Genomic DNA, 21,630 nt, shown 5'->3' with positions numbered 1-21,630 from the left:
TTAAGCCTGGGACTCGCCCAGAGTAGAGAAGCACCGCCCTTCCAGCCTCTACTCTGTTGCTATGAAACAAAAGACGAGGAAGGTGCGCGGAGCAGGAAGTCCCGCCTTTGAGCCCGGTTGGCTCCAGCCGCAGCTCCCTACACTCACGCCTACCTGCCCGCCCCTCATTGGTTAGCTTTCTTCTGCCTTGCTACTCTTCTTCCATTTCCTTTCGCTATTCCACTTTGGTTCTCACGCAGTGCAAGTCCGTTTCTCTCCGAGTTCCTCTGCATTTGGGACCTCAAGACGCGTGGGCCTTCCTTTGGGGCCATTGTGTACTGTAGAGGACGTGGACCCGGTGGTAGCGCCTGGAGGACGGGCGCCTCTCGTCCATTGGCTGCGCTTGCTGTCGGGCAGCGCGCAGACGGGCGCGATTGGCCGGGCGGCGTGAGGCTCCGCCCCGGCCCCGCCCCGCGCCCGGCCCTGTGTATGTTACAGGGGTGGGGTGGCGAGCGAGCGGTCTCCTCCTCCGGCTCGTGCTGCGGTGGCCTCCCGCGAGTCCGGCGGGAGGGGAAGCGGGCGTGGACTTGTCTCGACGGTAATTCCTGCGTTTCTCCGTCTCGGTGGCCTGCGCTCTGGGCTGCTCTTTTCCCGGAGCGTGCCCTCACGGCGATTACACTGTCCCCGCCCGGGCGCCCCGACTCCGCGGGCTGCGTGGAGCGGGACCCGCGCACTCGCGTGGCCCGGAACAGCCCGGGGCGCGGGGGAGGCTGCCGGCCCCTCCTGCCCCGGGGCCCCGGGCAGGGGCGCGGAGGGAGCGGCGCAGCCCTGGTGCCAGCTGCTCTGCCCCAGCCGTCCACTGTTCGAAGTGAGGATTTAAAGACCGGAACCGGCTGGCCGGGCCGGGGCAGTGGAGGAGGAGGAGGGCGGGGGGCCCCGAGGGCGCGGGCCGGGGCGCCGGGGAAGCCGCTGTCCTCGCGTCCGGCCGTCCGCCCGCCCGTCCGTCCTCCCGTCCTCCCTCAGCAGCCGAGATCGCGGAGGGCAGAGACGTCTAGAAACAAAGCTTTGGGTTTCCTGCAGCCCGCCGGGCTGAGACTGCGGGCGAGAAGCATCAAAAGTGTCCTGAGCTTTCGGTGCCCGCTCTTGTCAGTGCCTCAGCCTCTTCTCCCGGATGAGCTGTTTGGGGCTGACTTAGGTCCTAGCAGTAACTCCTCACCGCGTCGGTTTACAAAACCGTGTGTGTGTGTTGTGTGTGTGTGTGTGTGTGTGTGTGTGTCCCTACTTGGTGGGTTTTGCGGGGGAAATTCAAGTCCCACGTCTTTGTGGACAGCAGAAGTCCATGTGCTCTGGCGGAGCGCTTTATGTTTATGTAGTAACTTGCGAAATCTGCTGGGGTGCAAGGGAGGTTCCCCAGCGAGGCTCCCGAATGTATTCTGGGGTCACAGATTAGGCAGAGACGGAGAACATTGTGTGCTTATCTAGTGCAGGGAACCTATTGCAGTTGTTTTTTTGTTGTTAGGAGTTGGCTCTTCTTAGTTAAGCTTTTGGCTGTTTGAAACATGAGAGGGATGAATCTTTAACACTTAAGGATTTTAAACCCAAATCTGCCAAGGCTTCTCCTAACCTTATTTTGTGTAAGGCTAAAGACGGTAATTTCACACTATTATTGCAAAGTTCCATCTGGGACTCTTGATTTTGTGGTTGGTACAAGTTAACTTGTTCTGGTTTCTGTTGGGTGGATATTTTCATATCCAATTAACTTTTCTTTTGTATTTAATTTACCTTTCAAAGCTCTAAAAATCCAGATGGCAAATTCTATGAATGGCAGAAACCCTGGTGGTCGAGCAGGAAACCCCAGAAAGGGCCGAATTTTGGGTATTATTGATGCCATTCAGGATGCAGTTGGCCCCCCCAAACAAGCTGCAGCTGATCGAAAAACTGTGGAGAAAACTTGGAAACTCATGGACAAAGTGGTGAGTTTTGACTGCGCCTGTGCATAGCCCTGTTCACCCTTTGGTTCCTGTAGGTTGATTTATGCAGTCTTATTTTGTAATTATCGTTATGGTGACAGTCTTTTAATTTGTATTACTATTTTTACCCCTCTATGCTTTGATAAGTTGCATCAAAAGTAAGGACTTTTTAACCTTTTATTATACTCTTAAGGTTCAGAGTTCCTTTGTGGGACGCAGATACACAGAGTTTTTGCTACTGGCTGCTTTTTGTGGATGTATGGCTATTGTATGGCTAAGAAGTGTTCAGTGTTATGTGAGGTTGTGTTACTGTCAGATAACAACGGAGGATGCAAAAACTAATCTTGGGAGAAGTCTCTGATAGAGTCCTTTCAGTGATCATATGTGCAATACTGTATTTATTGAGGAAAGCACCAAATTAGTCCTCAAGTGAGGAAGCAGTATTTGAGAGTTTCCATATGTGAGAATTCTTGTTCATTAAGAAACTTTTTGATGTTAATGGTATAGGTGCAGTTCCTTTTATCTACTATTCCATTTTGAAACAGGAAACCTTGTCAATTGCGTATTGTTTATTGTGAAAGGAAAATTTGTGTTGGGGGTGGTGGAGCTGAGAGTATCAGAAACTTCTGTGGTTTCTGCTTGTTGCTTTTCAGATAAACTGTAACTTCACATGGAGAAATCAGACTGGGTATCAGTTTTCAGAGAGGTCCAGTTAGGAAGGCAACCCAAGTACCTTACAATGTTCTGTTGTAAAACTAGCTGTCAGTACTAAGTAGGATTATTAAATTGATTAACATGTAACTTGCTGCTTTGCAGAGAGGAGCAGTTTTTGTTTTTGAAGGAGTAGCACTGGCCTGTATTTCTTGGTAAACCCTGATGGGTTTATTTTACATAAATTTGGGGCTTGTTACAAATTTAGTGGAGGTAGGACTTCTGATGTCTGTAAGTGCAGAACTGGAAGCTTCAAAACATTCCATTGAAGCAAAGCTTTTGTAAATAGAGGGGAAGAGGGGCTGAATGGAGGGAAGGGGAATGGGAGAAAGAAGCAAAATATTCCATGGTGGGAGTGTGTCAAAGCCTACCCCATATCATGTGGTGACATTTGGTTTGTTTGCAAATGTAGGCTATAGAAAAAGACATTGTCCATAGTATTGGTAAGATAGGAATGTGAGAAGATTTACTTTATTTTCATTTACTGTTAGGGAAAGTATGCATAAGATAGGTGAGTGATGGGCCTGTTGTTCTGTAGCCACTGGTGTTAAATGCAGAGCCAAAATATTTCTCCCAGATACATATCCTTACTTGTGGGATTCAATGTGACCTATTTAAGCTTCTGCCAATTTATTCAAATTGTTACATTAAAGTGCTCCAGACAGAGTGATGTCATGGTGTCAGGACACTGCAACTGGCCGCTTTGGGTCAAGTTTTGGTTTTGGATACTTAAGAATAAGGAGTGTGCTGTTTGAAGAAGTGCATATGTTTGCCAGGCATAATATAAGCTGTACTTACTGTTTCTAAGGTGTGTGTATCAGGAGAGCATTCTCATTGCCTAAATCATTACTTGGGGTAAGAGAGGGAACTGAAGGCTTGCTGTAATTTATCTGTTACATAAGTGGTAAGCATCAGATGCATTAGATTTTACAATGGAGCTGTCACACTGTATCCATCCCCATTCTTTGAGTGGTCCAACTTGGTATATTTGTGATTGAGGGTTAGAACATCAAATAAAAAAAGATTTAATATAAGAAGATACTATGGTTAGTGTGAAGTCATTACTGAAACAGTAAAAGTGATGTGTCTCACTTTGGTCTATAACTGGTCCTTAGCATCCTCTTACTCTCTTTTTAGCATGAGTATGGTAAAATGGATGGTCATTTGAGAGGTGTCATTATTTACTTTATTAACCCTTTTGTGGGTTTAGGTTTAGCTTCAACAGTTGAACCTGACTCACAAGAGAATCTGTTATCCAAAGTCTCTACTTTGGGGGTGTGAGTCTGGTATTGGCAAAGTTATATTACATGAGTTTCCCTCTTTATCTTCATTATTTGTCAGAGATGAAAATGGTGAATACATCTGTGGGGTTTGTGGAAAAAGATGACGTGAATTATTATAAAAGTTCAGTATGTTTATTTCTCTATCACATGGAAAAGAAAAGCCCTCATGGTACTGTTTGATGACACACTTCATTGAAGTGTGTAACGCAGAAACATCTCCTGTGTGTGTTGATCTTATTTGTCTGAAATGAAGGAAGTGGTTCATAGTATCAACATTGGTTGGTGACTATTAGTCTGCAGGTTAATCCCTTGACACATTACCTGGCTATATTTTTTTTTAACTAACTGAAATAGCATGAGTTTAACTTGTGAATAATGGTAAATAGCAATTTTCAGGTCTAATCAACCGTTAAGGAACAGGCAGGGTTCATAATGTAGGCAGCATTTTTTTTATGAAGCCTCTTTCCAAGAGCAGATCTCCAGCTGTAACTGTGAAGTAAAACATTTTATTTTTTAATGGACAACGAAACAGTTTTAGACTGTAAAAGAAATGTCTAGTAAGTGTAGTGTCACCATTTCTTGTCATGTAGAATTTAAAATGATGAACTGAGATTCCTGTTTGAACTAATTGTTCTGTTTCCAGAGGGCAGACTTTCTCTCCAAGGTCACTGAGAATAAGAGAGTGATTTCTCAGTTGTGTTCCTTATGAAATGTAGACTGTTTTGTAACAACCTTAGTACCACAGAGTTAGCATGTACTTGAGCTCAGAGAAGAACAAGAGCATGGCCCAGAGTGTCCCATCAGTGGATGCCTCTTGGAAAGTGGTAGAGCTTCTACTTGCAGATACACTTCTAGATTCAAATACCCCAACATGAAATATGAAGTTTGTTCCAGAGGTAATACAGAAATAGTTTTCTTTACCAATTAGCAGGCATTTGTTGAGAATCTACTATGTTCCTACTCTCTGCCAGCTTCTAGGATATAAAGCTAGCAGAAACATGGTTCTGCCCTTGACCTGGACAGGAACTCGGAGAACACTATCAGGCATGCAAATGAAAGGATACTTGCCTTGTGCTAATGGAAGAGGCTTTAGTACGGATTCAATGCAAAGCATAGTGCTTGGAGAGGAGAGAGTGGCCACCTTGCTTTCTTGCCAGTGTTCCGTTTTCTGTCTTGACTCTGTTGGGCATTGCCTTATTATCCTCTTGTTGGAAATGCTGAGGTGAGGGTAAGGAAATGATTGCTAATCAGTATGGTTGAAATCATAATTTATTAATATGAGGTTCCTGAATGTGGTTTTTGCAAGAATCTTAGCCAGGTGATAGAAAACAGAAAAGAATAATTCTCCATCTATTAGGTGCTAAATGTACCGAACTTGTATATTTTTCCAGAAATTAGAAAATAATTAATTCATGCTAAAGAGCACAGCAAATTGAGCACCTACCCACGTTTTAGTCTTGCTGTCCTTGTCATTTGTTTGAAATTACATTACTAAAAGGGTTTTAAAAGCATTTAAAAAATGATGATGCCAAATAGCCTTTTCCTGCCTTTTACCATTAGTACATTTGTCAAGTTTGCAATGTTATTCATTTTCTATAATTTCACTGTGATCATAATGTATTTTAGAAGGTGTCCATCAAAGATGCGCTTAGATTATATTACATTAAAGAGTGAATTTTAAATTGAATTCCTCAGACCCCTGTAAAGTAGACTTTATGAGTTAAAACTTGGGGGTTTTGAATGCCAGTTACTTGTGTGTTGATTGGTTTTGAGCATCTTACATTCCTGAGGCTTTGATACAGGCAATATCATTTATCTGAATTATTATTCTTCATATATTTCCTTTTCCTCATTAAAACCATGCCTGAGCACGGATAGGGGATAATACCATAGTACATTAAGTGTGCGGACAATTTTACTTACTACTAACATAAATTTTGAATTCTAAGAATAAAGTGATCCCAAAGTTTGCTACTTGTAACTTCTTGAAAAAATTTATTTAGGGCCGGCCAAATAGCTGAGCAGATTAAAGTGCCTGCAAGCAGGAGCAGGAGCCAGTGTTGGTGTTTAATCCCTGGGCCCGCTGTGCCAACCCCACCCCCGGGGCGCCCTGAGCAGGCATTGAGACTGGGCATGGTGGTGCGCACCTGTAATCCCAGCTCTTGGGAGGCTGTACACAGGCGGATCACTAGGAGGCCCATCTAGTAGTGAGACCCAGAACATCATGTAGACCCTTCCCTAAAAATACAAAACCCCCCAAAAAACAACAACAACAACTTTATTTAAATAAATGATTTGAAGAAATTCTACGGATACTTTATCTCGGTGATAAAATTATGTATATAATGAAAGCTTCAGTTAGTAATCTTGTAAGTTCTATACAATTTTTTATTGTTTGTATTTTGAGCTTTTCTTTCTTTCAAATTTGCTTTATGTACTGTCTGTTGACCTCCTTATTCATTTGGCAAATCCCAAATATGGTAAGGTAGGCATTTTTAAGTAAGCATGCAACACAGCTGAATGTAATATATTGGTAAAGTGCTGTGCCGTAGCGTGTGGTAGAGGCGATTGTTGCTTGGTAAGAACTGGTGCAGAATAGAGCACTAAGAGAGGCCGAGCCAGGTGTTCCTAAAGGATTGTTTGGATCTCAGTGCAGTGGAGGGTATGTTACCCAGAAGAAATGATGAGAGATTGTTGAGAAAGAAGGTAAACGAGAGGATTGAAACTTCTGAATACCTTGTCAAAGAACTTGGACCTAAGTTATTCGGTAGGAAGGCAGCCACTGGTAGAAGAAGGGAGAAGAAAAATCAGTTATCCCTTGCCACCGTACTTGTTTGACTTTGAAGGTTGGATTAAGAGAAGGAAACTGAAAGCAGGAATAATGATGAAGAAGAATTAAAGCCATCTGAGCAAGAGATAACACAGTTGGCTTAGGGCATTGACCATGGGTACAGAAAACGTTGGCTTACCCGTGGAAGGCATTTTGGAGGTAAGAACCTGCAGGTCCTTGTCAGCCTTAGAGAATGAAAGAGAAGAAGTGAAAGTGGCTCTTGAGGTTTTCAGCCTAGTTGACTCGGAAGGCAGTGAGGCCCTTAATAAGATGCGGAGCAGAGGCAGGAAAAGAGGAAGCTCAGGGCTGGTGTGTAAGTTTGTTTTCAGCTGTGCTGAGTCTGATCTCCCAGGGTGAAATAACATCTGAAATCAGAAGATTGAGTGTCCAATTTTAGAGAGAATTTGCTTAGAGAACTATGCAGTATTTGGTTAATGTGTGCAGAAGGTAGCAGCTCAATTTATAAAACTGCAAGAGATTTCTGACACGTAGCAGAAGAGCGGCAAAGTTAGAGAATCAAATTTTTGTTTGGAGCATGGGGGTGTAATTAGATGACAGTAGAAGAAAGAGACTCTTTTGAAGAATAAAGATGAAAGAGGTAGAAAATGAATTGGAATACATTGATTTCCTAGGTATAGCTTCTTTATGAAGAGGTTAAAGTTCTAACAATCATAAGCACAGGTACAGGAAACCATACCAGGAGAACATCTAGGAACTCATTGTATTACTTGATTAGGAGGCATTATTGACCCTTAGAGAATAATCTCCCAGCAGTGATGAAGATAGATTAAAGGGAGTAGATAAAAGGGAGTATGTGGATTATTTAAAAGTTGTTGTAAGAGGGCCAGCCAGATAGCACAGTGGACTAAAGTGGCTACTTAGGCAGATGCAGGGAGGAGGGTTGGATCCCCGGAGTGCCCTGCCAGTCCCACCCCCAGGGCACTCTGAGACTGTGATTGAGACTGGGTGTGGTGGCCTGTGCCTGTAATCCCAGTGCTTAGGAGGCTGAAAACAGGAGAATCACTGTGAATCAGATCTATGTAGGGAGACACTTGACCCAGTACTAAATACATTAAAAAAAAAAAAAAGAAAGAAAGAAAGAGAAAAAGTTGTTCTAGGGGCTGGGGAGATAGCTTGATGGCCTAAGCATCTGCCTGGATGCTAAGGACCGAGGTTCGGTCCCAGGTACCACATTCCATGCTGGTCACATGCGCACTGTCCTGGCCATTGAAACCAGTCATGGTGGCACACGCCTGTAATCCCAGACTGGGGAGGCTGAGACAGGAAGATCACTAGGAGACTGAGTTGCATAGCAAAACCCTGTGCCAAATAAATAAATAATTGATTTAAAAAATAATAAATAAAAAGAAATAAAAGATTTTTAAAAAGTTGTTCTAGAAATGTAATACCTGATTAAAAGGGAGACAAATTCTGGTAGCTTGAGAATTGAGGTCGAATATGTTTGTGTGTGTACTTGTGGGCACACAAAAAGTTTCAGGATTGATGAGGGCTGTAGACGGAGGATGATTTAAGATGTGAAAGAAGGAGTACCTGAAGAGCTGGCATTTAAGATAACAGGGTGGGACTGAAATGCTAGGAACAAGTACAGGATGTATGTGACTTTTACTTAGGCAAGAGGGAAAAAAGAGAATATGTGAGGAAGATTTGGGGGAATTTATGCAATTTATGTTAGATTGTAAGGAAGTAATTTAAGACATTTATAATATGTAAACTTTTAAAATTATATTTTACAGAATTAGCAACATATATATTTCAACAAAGCTTCTTGCAATTAAGTCAGTAAATAAGTAACAGATTTGAAATGGAAATCTGTTCTCATCTTTTATTTTAAGATCATCTCAAATAATTTTTATGACTTTAATCATGCCATCACTATTATTATCTACTATGCTTTGGCATATTTAAGATTTGTTTTTAAAACATATTTGTAGGTTGCTGAAACGGTTCCTAGTAGTAAAAAATACATTTTGATAATACCCAATTAAATTTTATAGTTTTTATCATGTTAATATTTAAATATTTAGGGTTGGCAGGATAGCTCAGCAGACTAAGCACCTGCTTTGGCAAGTGCAGGAACCAGGGGTTTTTGGGGTTTTTTGGTGGTGGGGGGAACTGGGGATTGAACTCAGACCCTTCCGCTTGCCAGGCAAGCGCTTATTCTACTGAGCTATCTCCTCAGCCCCTGGGACCAGGGTTTGATCTCCCGTTCCACATGCTGCGCCGGCCCTGTCCCCAGGAGGTGCTGAGCCTGTGGAGTCCGGGCGTTGTGGTGCATATCTATAATCCTACGGCTGGGAGGATGAAAATAGGAGAATCACTACGAGTCCGAGCTGTGTAGTGAGACCCCATACCAAATACAGTTAAAGAAAAAATTTAAATATTTGTTAATCTCACTCATACTATCTTTAATACCAATTTTATTTTATTTTTATTTTTTTTTTTGTGGCACCAGGGATTGAACTCAGACCCTTGCACTTGCCAGGGAAGCACTTATTCTACTGAGCCATCTCCCCAGCCCCCAATTTTAAAAAATTGTTCTTAACATTTACCTGTAAAGGGACTGGATATTTTATCTCTAAATCTTTTCCTCAGAGTCTTTCGCTTTTGGAGAAGCTTTCCATGTCAGCTGACAGGGTGGCTGGCCTGGAGTTAGACTTATTTCCTACTCAGAACATTCCAGACTTTTTAAAAAAGGGTTGCAGATAGTATGAAGAATTTTATCTTACTAGATCTTTTAAAAGTCATGTTTCTCCCGGCAAAGTGGCCTTTACCTCATTGCTACATGCTTATGAAACCTGCAGGAACTTTGCCTCTTTATGGTGGAATGTAAAATATGGAGGAAATAAGTACCAAAACCAAATGCAGCAGAGGCAGCGGGAGGGGGATGGGGCGCTTGGGAAAGGAAAGTGTCTTTGCTGTTGGCAGGACTGGTGCCACCACTGTGGAAATCCACGTGGAGATTCCTAAAACAACTAAAAGTAGAAATTCTCTTTGAGCCAGCTCTTCCCCTTCTAGATGTCTTTTCCAAAGAGGTAAAGACATCATACCACAGTGATTTATGCATACGTATGTCAATAGCAGCACAGTTTTATAATAGCTAAATCTTGTAAGCAGCCATATGTCCATCAACAGATAAACACAGTCTAACAATTTATATAGTGCAGTACTACTGTGCCATAAAGTAGGATAAAGTTTAAGTCATTTGTAGACAAATGGATGCACCTTGAGACCATAAAGCGAAGTAAATCAGGCACACAAGCTTACCTATTTTATGGTTTCTTTTATGAGAAAATATATAAAATGCAAATAAAATAGAATAAGAATAAAGAAAGAGAAAAAAATTATTGTAATCTAACATGATGTATCTATAGGTTTCCCCTGATGTAGCATATTTGTCTTAGGTGTTTTACATGTTGGCCTGTGGATTTGTATGTATGATAATTGATAAGTTCTTATAAACTTATGAATAAATGAATTTGATGCTGACCGAAAAAGGAGGGAGAAGGTGGGGGAGACTTCATGTGTGTTATGAATCTATACCAGTTCCTCACAATGACTTATATACTGCAGATGTGTGCTAATTAATGAAAATATGGTTGCTGAATAGATTCTGGCATTGCATAGAGAAACTTAGGATTCATCTTCTAAGAATTATAATACCCTACAAACTTTCCAGAAGAAAATTCCACCTGAGACTGTAAAGTTAGTAGCTGGCAGGGGCAGATGCTGAGTTTGCTCAATTCTGATGTCGGTATTTCTGGTATGAAGAGAGGTAAACACAGTGCTCCACGGAGGGTGAGTTTCTCTTTCCATAGGAAGTCAACTTTTAAAAAGGGTATTTCCCACTTCTATTTGATATTATCAAATTTGTGTCTAAATTTTGTTATCTGTGAGGTTTGTGTTGTTTTCAAATTAGTTGTTTCAATTACCAGATATAAGCATGTAACATTGGTAAAAAAAAAAAAAAAAAAAAAAAAGAAAGAAAGAAAGAAAGGAAAAGGAAAAGAGAAAACAAAGAGGCTTATTCGGTAATGACATGGGTATTATGTCTGTGTATTTCTTATGAAAAGTCTTTATTTGTTCCCTTCTTCCTTCTAGTCTCTTCTCCTCTGTGACATCTGCTTTTTGCAATGAGCAAGATAATAAACAAGAGGAAAATAGGCACTAGTTTTCATATTATTTCAGGAAGTGGCTTGAGCCTTTTTTGCAAGGAATATGTTAATTGGTGTAATACTTCTTTATTACCTTTTGGCTGGAAATTTTCATTAAGGCACAGCCAGAAATCTCTTTAAATGTAAAACTGTTCTAAGAATTAATGGCCTTGAAAATTCTTATATAGTAGTAGTCAAACCTGTTTCTCTATTTGTATCTTTGCTTTGATATGGTAGAGTGTGTGCTTGCGTGTTTGTGTAGTCATGATCTATATGTGTGACTAGTTGCATATTTATTTACATATGTGTGTGTTATAAATACATTAAAAGTACATTCTTGTGTATCTGAAACAATGCAGAGTTTGTATACAGAGAACATCTCCTTAAAAGTTTTGGAATGACGTTTGCATACAGAAGTCACTGGTGTGTTGTGGCGTGAGCTCCTCATTCCCAAGTCCAAGCATCACCTGCTGAGCAGCCTGCCTGGAGTTGCTTTTAATACGGTATTATCTTGTCAGAATGGAGACGCTGCCCTTTGTGATTTCCAACGTCTGCTTTAGGCCTTCAGAACCCTTGAGTCAATGACTCTAATGGAGTTTTTAGTCTAATTTGGGTACAGTTTTGGCTACTAGTTAAAAAAGAAGTTGTGTATCAGTGCCATCGAAAAGTTCAGTGTTGTATAACTTGACTAGAGATTGATTTCTTTGCAAAAGCTCTTCTGTGTGGGGTCCAGCTTTCATTCTAGGGGGCAACTAGATATTTCTGGCAGCTTTTTAACTCATTTGCATCTGAACTTTAACCTTGTGGTTAGCTTGATTTTTTTTTTTTCTCCCAATGTACAGTTTTTGGAAAAGCACCTTTCATTTTCTGGGATTTTGCAGTTCCTTGGGCATGGGAGATATTCAGTAAATATTTATTGAATGGAATTGAATTTGACCTGCTTAGAATTCATAGTCCTGGTGTAGGTTATTCATTTTCAGCAGAAGCTCCCATCAGTCATGGTGCTTAATAGTAATCCAATCGATGAACTGCATGCAGTAGTTCCACATTGTGCCTTGCGCTTGGAGATGTGTAGCCTACAAAGCTTATTTAGCTGTCCTGTACCACTTACATATAATATAGCCTTGCTTACGAGCTTGCTGCTTAGCATGGTGCATTTTTCTTTGTAATTTTAGGTATGTTTCTATGGTCACTCTTGTGAGTATGCAGAAATGTTTCTTTGCTCCTACAGAATTTAGTAATGTCTTCCCTCCCAGCCCTAAATCATTCCCATAATACCTTAAGCCACCAAGCTTTCCCACTAGGCAGCTCCTTGAGGGCAGGATGTGATTTATTACTTTTGTATTCCTATTGCCTGAAACAATAGCTAACAGAATAAACTTTTGTTGAATTAAGAAATGGGTCTTGAAGTTCCTGTACATTTGCAAATGTAATAAAATTAAAATGGAAATGAGTTTAGAAGGGATCATTAATTACATGCATAATTCTAATTAAATTGCTATATAGTTAGAAGTAGCAGCCTGAGATTTAGATGATGTAGGCTTTGTGCCTATTGGATTAATGATTTTTTAATAGTCCCTTCATCTTTGTAGTTGTTAGTTTCCTTAACTGGAAATAAATGGATTGGATAGGATCTTTACTAAGATCCCTTACAGCAAGAATTACATTGCTCTCAGGTTAATTATAGAGAAGTAGGTTTCTTCTGCCATGTTTCTTCTTCCTCCATAAGGCAGGAAGTATATTCTAGTCATCTGTAATTTCCTGGCACTAAGCTCAGTGCCTGGTATATAGAGAAGTTACTCAAGCAGTTTCACCCAATAAAGTAATACCTTCCCACATGAATTTACAGTTTTAAGCACAACAAATGAGTAAAAGGTCAAGTAGAGAATAGAATTAAATATATATAAAACTTAAAAATATGTCTGTCAAAGAATAGTAATTTGGAATACCTGAAAAAACCTGAGAGAAACTTTTTATTAATTAGTTTAAAGGTAGAAGAAATGCATTTGACACTGCCGTGTCCCTTAACTACAAGTTAATAATTTATTGGTCTTTACTGTGTTGTCCATGTTGCTGAAATGAAACTGTGCTGTAGGAGGTTGGTGGCCATGTTCTTGAAATTTCTGTGTACTCCAAGAGCATCTTCTGGATTAAAGAATTGTAGATCCATGTCTTACTTCAAGCAGGATTTGTTGTGTCATTGACAATTGGAACTTCATCTGTCCTTAGGGCAGAATATGCTTCTCTGAGCATATCCATGTATCACAAAAATAAAAAGCAGTAGAAAAACTATCAGCACTTTCAGTTGTACTTTATAAATATTTGATATTTATTATAATATCAAATATTGTAAAGGAGAAGCCATCCTCTCTTTGCAAGGAGTTGCTTGGTGATTAAGATAAAATTATATTTAAACCAAGCCTGAACCTTGGAGTTACCTGTTTGAATTCAGTTATAAAATAGAGGAAGTAATGCAGTTGAACTCTTTATACAAAATTTTTTTTGTGTGTATATATATTCATTAGTTATGTTCCATGTGTAAACAGTTCCTTTTTGACACTGTATACAAGGTGGAGAAGCTATAACATCTTTTTTTTTTTTTTTCCTGGTACTGGGGATTGAACTCAGGGCCTTGTGCTTGCCAGGCAAGCACTTGTTCTACTCAGCTCTCTTCCCGGCCCCTATAACATCATGTTTAGTGGAAGCCTTAATTGTCATAATTTCTGACGCTTGGTAATCTGAGCCAGATCCCCTCCCAATACACGCGCACGCATGCACATGTACACAATGATTTCTTTTCTTTTTTGTTTGTTTGGTTTTTTTTTTTGCAGAACCGGGAATTGAACTCTGGCCCTTGCACTTGCCGGGGAAGTACTTACTCCACTAAGCCATCTCCCCAGCCGACAGTGATTTCTTAAAGATAGTATAAGTGTTCTTTTTTTCATTTGTTATTTGTGTACTTTACTATATTTGTGGTTTTTGAGATTATTACAGTTTAGCCAAGGACATAGTTCAATGCAGAGTGCCTGCATGGTGAGTGTGAGATCCTGAGTTCGAATCCTGCCCTCCTTTCCCCTCAAAAAGAAGATTATTAGAGTTTAACTGTTTTCCAGGGGCTGGGAAGATAACTCACTAGAATAAGTGCTTGTCTGGCAAGTGCAAGGGTGTGAGTTCAATCCCCAGTTCTGCCAAAATAAATAAATAAGTAAATAAATAAATAAATATTTTCCATTTGTCCTAGGGAATTCTATACTTATCCAGGGGTAGACCCATGTTTTGTGGGACTACAGAAAAGTACAAAATATGGGATGACAGTATATTTTCTCAGGAATGAGAAAAATTCACTACAACTACGAATGTTAAAAGGCTGTTAATCTGTGAATTCCAGTGAAATAGGCTAGATTAGTTTTGGGGTCTGAACATTTTCTGTTTAATTCTTTCCATTACCCACATACACTGCAATCGTCAGTACGGTGAGATATGTTCATATTACTAGATTTGAAGACATCTTTTGGCTCAGCACCATGGGATTTTGAAGGATTCCTGAAGACATTCTTTTTTTAGTTGTAATTTTAAAAGAATTTTTATTGTTTATAAACTACCAGGGGTGAGAGGAAGTGGATAAAATTAAGTCTAGAAGTACAAAATTACAGTTAGGTAGGATAAACAAGTCTAAATAGCTAATATATAGCATGAGGACTATGTTAATAATATTGTGTTGTACATTGAAAAGTTTCTAAAGAAATAGATTTTAGGTAACAGACGTAAAAATAAAAGGTAATAGACCTGTTACTTTGTTTGAATATAATCATTTGACTATAATTACATATACACAAATATGCTATGTCTTCAATATATATAATAAAACTTTTAAAATTACAACTAAAAAAATCACTTTGTTTCTACTTTCTTGACTTAAAAATATTAGGTTTTTGTATAAGTGAGATCATGTAGTGTTTCTTTCTGTGCCTTCCATGTTGCAGACTGCTGACAGTAATTTAAGTATTTGCAGAAAGACTGCCTACCTCAGCTGTCCTCAAAATGCTGTATAAGGATTTTATCTCTTGAGCAGGGCAGATTGGCTCAGGCCTATAATCCCAGCACTCAGGGGGCTGAGGCAGGAAGATCGCTGGGAGTTCCAGGCCAGTCTACATAGCAAGACCCTGTAAAGACCAAAACCCAAACCAAACAAAAAGTATCTCCAACTCAACTTCCTGTCAACCAGATGTGAGAAATGCCCTTGGTCACTGCGGCACCACCCGATGTTTTCAAGGTTAAATGTCATAGAGGGAAGTCATACTACAAAAGGGCGCAGACTTCATTCCCTTGGCTTTAAAATATTTTTTCTCTTAAAACCTTTCCAAACACATACAGGGTGTGGGCTTTCAGAGAGGGCCACTTAACTGAATGACCCAGAAGTTTCCTTCCCTCTCCTCAGTAAATCTTTCACGTGTAGATGTAACCATGGCACAGGTGTGCACTGTAAACCCTGTATGCTGCTGTGCAAATACTGAAGACTTTGCTTTAAACAGTTGTTTAATTGGAGAGTTCTTGGTGCCCTCGTAGCAGGTGTAAAAGCAGTGGGCTTGTTTATTTTCAGCCAGTCACACCAACATCTAGAAGTGAATACAGCACCTAGTTGAATTGCTGTCTTTCTGCTGCCATAAAGTATTTTCAGGGTTTTTTCGGTCTTTTTGAGACAGAGTCTCACTGTGCAACTCAGGCTGGCCTTGAGCTCACTTTGTAGTCCAGGCTGGTCTCAAATTTGCAAAGATCCTCCTGCCTCAGCCTCCTGAGTCCTGGGGTTGTGGGCATTTGCCACCACACCCTGCTTTTGGTATTTTCAGTTCTATAGGAGTCCTAAGTGCCCTTGTAGTCTGGTACCACCTAACACACTGACAGACAGTTATGTTCTGCATGTTTATAGGCCTGCTAGACATGGGGGTGAAGTGGAACAGGCTCGTTCTGACCTGACACCATTTAACTACTTAATAACTCAGTTGTTAAAATTATACTTCTTTGTTCTGTTCTCCTGGGGGTTCAGAAACAATGTGCCAGAACGTTAATTAAAGTCTGTGAGAGAGCTTTCACAGTGATTGTAGTGTAGTAAATAATGTCTGAGTGTGAGCCTTTGGTTGTCCACTGAGAAGGACGTTTCCTCATTTTTAATCAAAAAAGACAGTTCTATACTGTGATATCTACACAGTGGTTAGCATGTGGGAGCTCTGTGAGGCTGGGGTACTGCAAAGGGAACTAAAAGCTTTTGGGATTGAAGATAAGAGCGTGGTACAGAAGTCTGCACAAGACAAGAAGCAGATAAGAAAGTAGTAGAAAAATACAGTTCTTTTTCACCTGGAGTTAGTAACTTATTGTTGTAATTTATATTATGGAATATGAAAAAGTAGTTATTTCTGTTCATTTCTCATTTTGCTGTGAAAGGAAATAGTATGGTTCATGTAAAAATACTTTACTTTTGTCTTTGTTTTTAGGTAAGACTGTGTCAAAATCCCAAACTCCAGTTGAAAAATAGCCCGCCATATATACTTGATATTTTACCTGATACTTACCAGCATTTGCGGCTTATATTGAGTAAATATGATGACAACCAAAAGCTTGCCCAACTGAGCGAGAATGAATATTTCAAAATCTACATTGATAGTCTAATGAAAAAGTCAAAGCGAGCAATAAGACTTTTCAAAGAAGGCAAGGAGAGGATGTATGAAGAACAGTCACAGGACAGGTAAGAATACTTCGGACTTCACAATGAAGGTCATGTATGTTGTTTTTTGTCTCATAGTTGACACAGATGTCACCATGTGCTTCCTTTCAAGGAAATGCCATCTGTTTTATTTACTTTTCCCTCTGAGTTTTACAGAAATTTGTGATGCTAGCCAGTTTATAAAACAGTATTCAAAGTTTTCTAATAGACTTTCATTCCAGGGCAGTTTTCAGTTCACAGAAAAAATTGCTCAGAAATAGAGTTCTTTGTGTCCAGTTTTGCTTACTAGCAGCCCCTCCAATTCACATCTTGCATTACTGTGGCATATTTGTTGGCACTGCTGAACCAAAATTGGTCCCTTGTTATCAACATTGCGTCTAGAGCTTGTATTAAGGTTGGCTGTTTTTATTCTGTGGTTCTCAGAAATGTGTAACGTCATCTGTCTGTTGTGGCCGTGACAGGAACTGGATTCTTTTACTTATATATGTTTAAGGTTCTTCATGTCTTTTCATAGCTTGATAGTTCATTTCTTTATGTTACTGAATAATTGCTCCATGATACGGTTATAGCCCAGGGTTTTTTTTTTTTTTTTCCCTCTCATATATGGAAAAGCATCTTAGTTATTTCGAATTCTTTTGGTAGTTGTGTATAAAGGTGCTATAAATATTTGTATGCAGTTTTTTGTATACACTTATGCTTTCAACTCATTTGGATTTTATAATGGAAAATTTAGTTTTCTAGATATATAGACCCTAAATACTGTCCAAACAAATAGCTACAACAGATAAAACTATTAAATTGAAACACAGGAAAAAAACCAAAAACTTTTGATAGAGGTTAAATACCATAAATGTTTTATATATTTAAAATTTGCTTGTAGACTGGAGATGGACTCTAACATACTTATCTAATCAGTTGTGTAACTGAGCTCATCACGGAACATTCTTAGACCACAGTTTGTATACTTCTGTAGGGTGGTAACTCTTCCTGTCGCCTTTATTTTTAAAACTCTTAAGACTGTCTCCAGAACCACCAACCAGAATCTGAATTGCCACTACTTGGTAAAGAGGTATTATAATGGTTGTTTATTCTTCTAGGCTGTTCATGATAACTAAAGTTACGGAAAACCAGATGTTCGTTTATTTATTTATTTGGTACGCAGCTCAGACTCATAGTGGTCCTCATGTCTCAGCCTCCCCACCACTGGGATTACAGGCATGCACTACCATGCCTGGTCCTGGCATGGCACGCCCGGGGGCTGGGCCAGCGTAGCATGTGGTGCCTGGTCCCTACGTGTGCCTAGGCATGCGCTTCGTCTCCTGAGCTATATTGACAGCCCTCAAATATTTAAAACTTTCTTCTCTTTGTAGTCCTACAATTTATTTACTAAAACAAGGTTTATTTATGTATGCTGTAGTACTCAAATTTAGTATTACTGGAGTTCTTGATTTAGCCAAGCAGTCCATTAAATTTTACTTTGTATAGAATATCAGGATTTTCACGGTCTAGGAATTTCAATGCACACAAAGTTTTAGTTTGATGAAGTAAGAATTGGTGAACATTTTTAATAGAAATATAAAATACTTTTTAACACATATGGTATAATTACCATTAATTTACAAATTTTTAACAATTTTGTTTTAGGGCCAGGGAGATAACTCAGTGGAATAAGCACTTCCCTGGCAAGAGCATGGGCCTGAGTTCAATCCCTAGTTCCACAAAAAAAAAAAAAAAAGTTTTGTCTTTTTAGGAAGCATTTATTTCAGGGAGACGTTTCTAGAAGTTGATTGTGTATGATAGATCATATGATGTTGGCTGATCATGAGGTCATGACTCTATAAAGTCTTTGCATTCATATTTGCATCTTACGTGTCCATGTGAGTTTTTTCATTCTCTCCTAAATGCAAACATAAGATAGAATTTGTTAGTTAATTGGATTTTACTATTATCCATTTTTCATTTTCTGATGGTGTTTTGTGGCCAGCATTTTTAAAGCAAACCCTGTGTTAGGTAATTGTCCTAGTTATTTTTCTTGTTGCCGAGACAAAACACCCAACACCCACAAGCTAAGGGAGGGAAGGGTTAGTTATCTTGCAGTGTGTAGAGGTTATCTCACTGTCCATAATCAGCTGGCTGCAAGGTAGGGTGGCGTTGCAGAGGGCATCACAAAGGAGAAACAGCTTATGCCAGGAAGAAGATAGCAGAAGCAAGGGAATGACTGCAGCTCCTCCCGTCCGTTGTATCTTATCCAGGGTGCTCAGGACAGGTGCCACTCACACCCTTAAGCCTAGCACCCTTGGTCCTTGCATTGCAAGGTTCATTTCTCTCTTTGCTGTGAAAGGAAATAGTATGGTTCATGTAAAAATACTTTACTTTTTTTACACTCTAGATCCAACCATCTCTGAGAAAGCCCCTTCTGTGATGGCATGAGGCTTTGAGGGGACATCCAGACACAAATCATAACAATCATTGTCTAATCACAGTTCACAATAATGTACAATTCTTGGTGTGAGGATATAGATTGTTGTCTTATACCAGTATAGTTGTACACATTCACTCCTAAATTCCCTTAGGATTCTAAATGCAAACTGGCATAAAATGTGCTGTTGCGCATGGAACTCTCTGGTGTTTTGCTCCATAGAGCATAACACACTGCTTAGAAAATCTTCATGGTGCTTAGGTAGCACAGTATATTGTTGACTAGGAAGACTGCTGAACATATAAGACATTAATTATTATTAAGTTGTAAATTCTCTGAATAATCTTTTCATTCTGCAAATAACTCAAGGCTGTTAGTAACACTAAGCTAAACTGAACGATAGTGATAGCAGAAATAGTAATTTGGAGTTCATTGACTGAACAAGCATTGCCTCAAGTGATTTTGTGCTTTATTAGAAAAATTTTGCTGGTTGAGTAGATGAATCAAGATGTCTCATGTTACCCCATCTGTGTTATACCAATATTAAACCTCTTTCTCAAAGAATTTCACAGTTAAGTATAAATGGAAAAAGTTCAAGCATTCTGGAACTGACTCTTGTTTTAATTGATTGCTAAAGTATATCACCTGAGTTTTAAAGCTCGTCTCCATAAACTTAATTTATATTAAATATAATAAGTAGAAAAATACAATTTAAAAAATAAGTGGCACTCAGTATATTTCCTAGTTACTCAGGACCTGTGGAAAGAATGAGACAGAAATTATAGTTAGACAAATGTGAAAAAGACAGTAGAAAAATGCCAAAATACCCATCTAAGGAACAATGGAAACCTCTGGCCTTGTGCATGGGCAGAGTGATGACTTCTGGTGGAGGAGGAAGCACCCTCATGGCTGTGTGCCACCTTTGAATGTGAGGAGCGAAGTGCCTTCTCTTGCACTCCTTTTCCACATGGGTCTTAACTATTTATCGTTTTTGCGCAAACAGTTGAACCCCACATTGACTTGATGCTTCTTTAGCTGAGTGTTTAAAGTGTGCTGAGCTGGCATCTCTGAGGATGGTGATTCAGTAATTTCGGGCGTACACCAAGTTCTTTTTTTTTTTTAATTTTCCCATTTATTTTATTTTTTTTTTTATTTTTTTAAATTTTTTTTTTCAAATTGGTAGAACAGTTTCAATAATTAACGCATTGCATACATTCTTCCTAGTGGTTAATTACTGTACAAGATGCGGACATGATATCCTATTTACAAACACCATTAGAACAAATCCCTTTATTCATTAAGAGAATGTAACTATATATCTATCCTAACCACTTTGAATACACAGAAAAGAAATGGACATTCATCTGTATACCCTTTTTTTGTTAAGTTCTGTTATTTGAATATTATAGGTATGTAAACTGAGCAAAATATTCTAAAACGGTCCAGCAGCCCGTAATAGTATTGGGTCTTCTGCTTGACTGGCAATGTCAGAAATTGTTGACCTGAGACCCCTACAGCTCAACATAACAGCATGGCTTTACTTCTTATATATCATTTTTATACTTTTCTGCTGGATGGTTAAGACCAAGATAAAGCAGGACCTATGCAACAAGGGTTGTAGCTTTTGGGTCTGATAAGGTCAGTGAAATCCCCTCAGGATTTATCCTGAGATCCTGTACCTCAGATTTAGAACCTTTGTCAGTGTCAGCCATGTGGATGAGTCACAGCCGTTGCTTGGCCAATGTGCTTTCTGAGAAAGCCTGAGTGAATGTTTTCTCTCCATGTGACTCTCCTTAGGCACACTTTACATCATCGATCACTTTCCTCTTTGGCCCCATAATCTCCTTGATCAGAAAACTTCAGATACTACCGAGTTATATGACGTTACAGTACAAGTTCTCATATGTCCTGAGTCTTAATTGACCTTAGAAGGCTAGGGCCAGATGTTGGCTTTCCTTGCAGCCCTCCTTTTTCTCTAATTTTGGTCTGCAAACTTAGGTTGTTAACCATCCAGAAGACAAGCTTATTGTTATTACCATACAACTTAGGCTGTTAAGCTTAACCTTACTATCTGTCTGCATATGAAGCATCTTAGGCATAATATGGAACAGGTATTTTTCCTCAATTATTGATATGTTGAACTTTAAGTACCTACAGAGTATGATAAAAATATTTAAAAATTAGAATATATTTTTAAAATAGGCATAAAGAATTATATACTTATTATGTTTACACTTAAGTCCAAAAATCTCACCATATACAACCCTGAAGCAGGACAGTCTCACAATATTCCTTTTCCTGTCTCTTGTTTTCATTCACCACCCCCTTCTTCTTGAACAACCATCTGCCTGAGAGACATCATAGCAGCAACTGGTATGTCATGACAAGCAGCCCGTATTCAGAAGACCAGAATGACAGGCACTCCAAGCATGAAACTAATATTACAAAATACCATCTGCAGTGCAGTAGCTTAATTCACAGGTATCAGTATATATAGTTAGTCAGGGTGAGAATCTTTCCAATTAACTGCTAGATTAAAAAAATCTT

At 39.4% G+C, this 21,630-nt stretch overlaps 1 protein-coding gene across 6 annotated transcripts in view; it reads left to right on the top strand.

The window, feature by feature from the left end:
- The first annotated feature begins 464 nt into the window (after positions 1-464).
- The window catches only part of Cblb (Cbl proto-oncogene B), a 218,102-nt gene continuing 196,936 nt past the window's right edge, over positions 465-21,630 (top strand). For 3 of the 6 annotated variants that reach the window (XM_023704093.1, XM_023704091.1, XM_023704092.1), the window contains exons 1-3: positions 497-577; positions 1,771-1,952; positions 16,435-16,685. In XM_023704093.1, the coding sequence (XP_023559861.1) occupies positions 1,785-1,952; positions 16,435-16,685 (419 nt within the window). In that variant the 5' untranslated portion in view covers positions 497-577; positions 1,771-1,784. Of the gene's footprint in view, positions 578-687; positions 848-1,770; positions 1,953-16,434; positions 16,686-21,630 lie in introns of those variants that run through there. The other 3 variants (XM_023704090.1, XM_023704089.1, XM_004643958.2) reach the window with 2 other exon arrangements.

This window comes from Octodon degus, unplaced genomic scaffold (assembly GCF_000260255.1).
Source record: "Octodon degus isolate 3935 unplaced genomic scaffold, OctDeg1.0 scaffold00187, whole genome shotgun sequence".
NCBI lineage: Eukaryota > Metazoa > Chordata > Mammalia > Rodentia > Octodontidae > Octodon > Octodon degus.
Note: the sequence above shows the minus strand (reverse complement) of the source record. Positions and strands in the feature narration are given on the sequence as shown.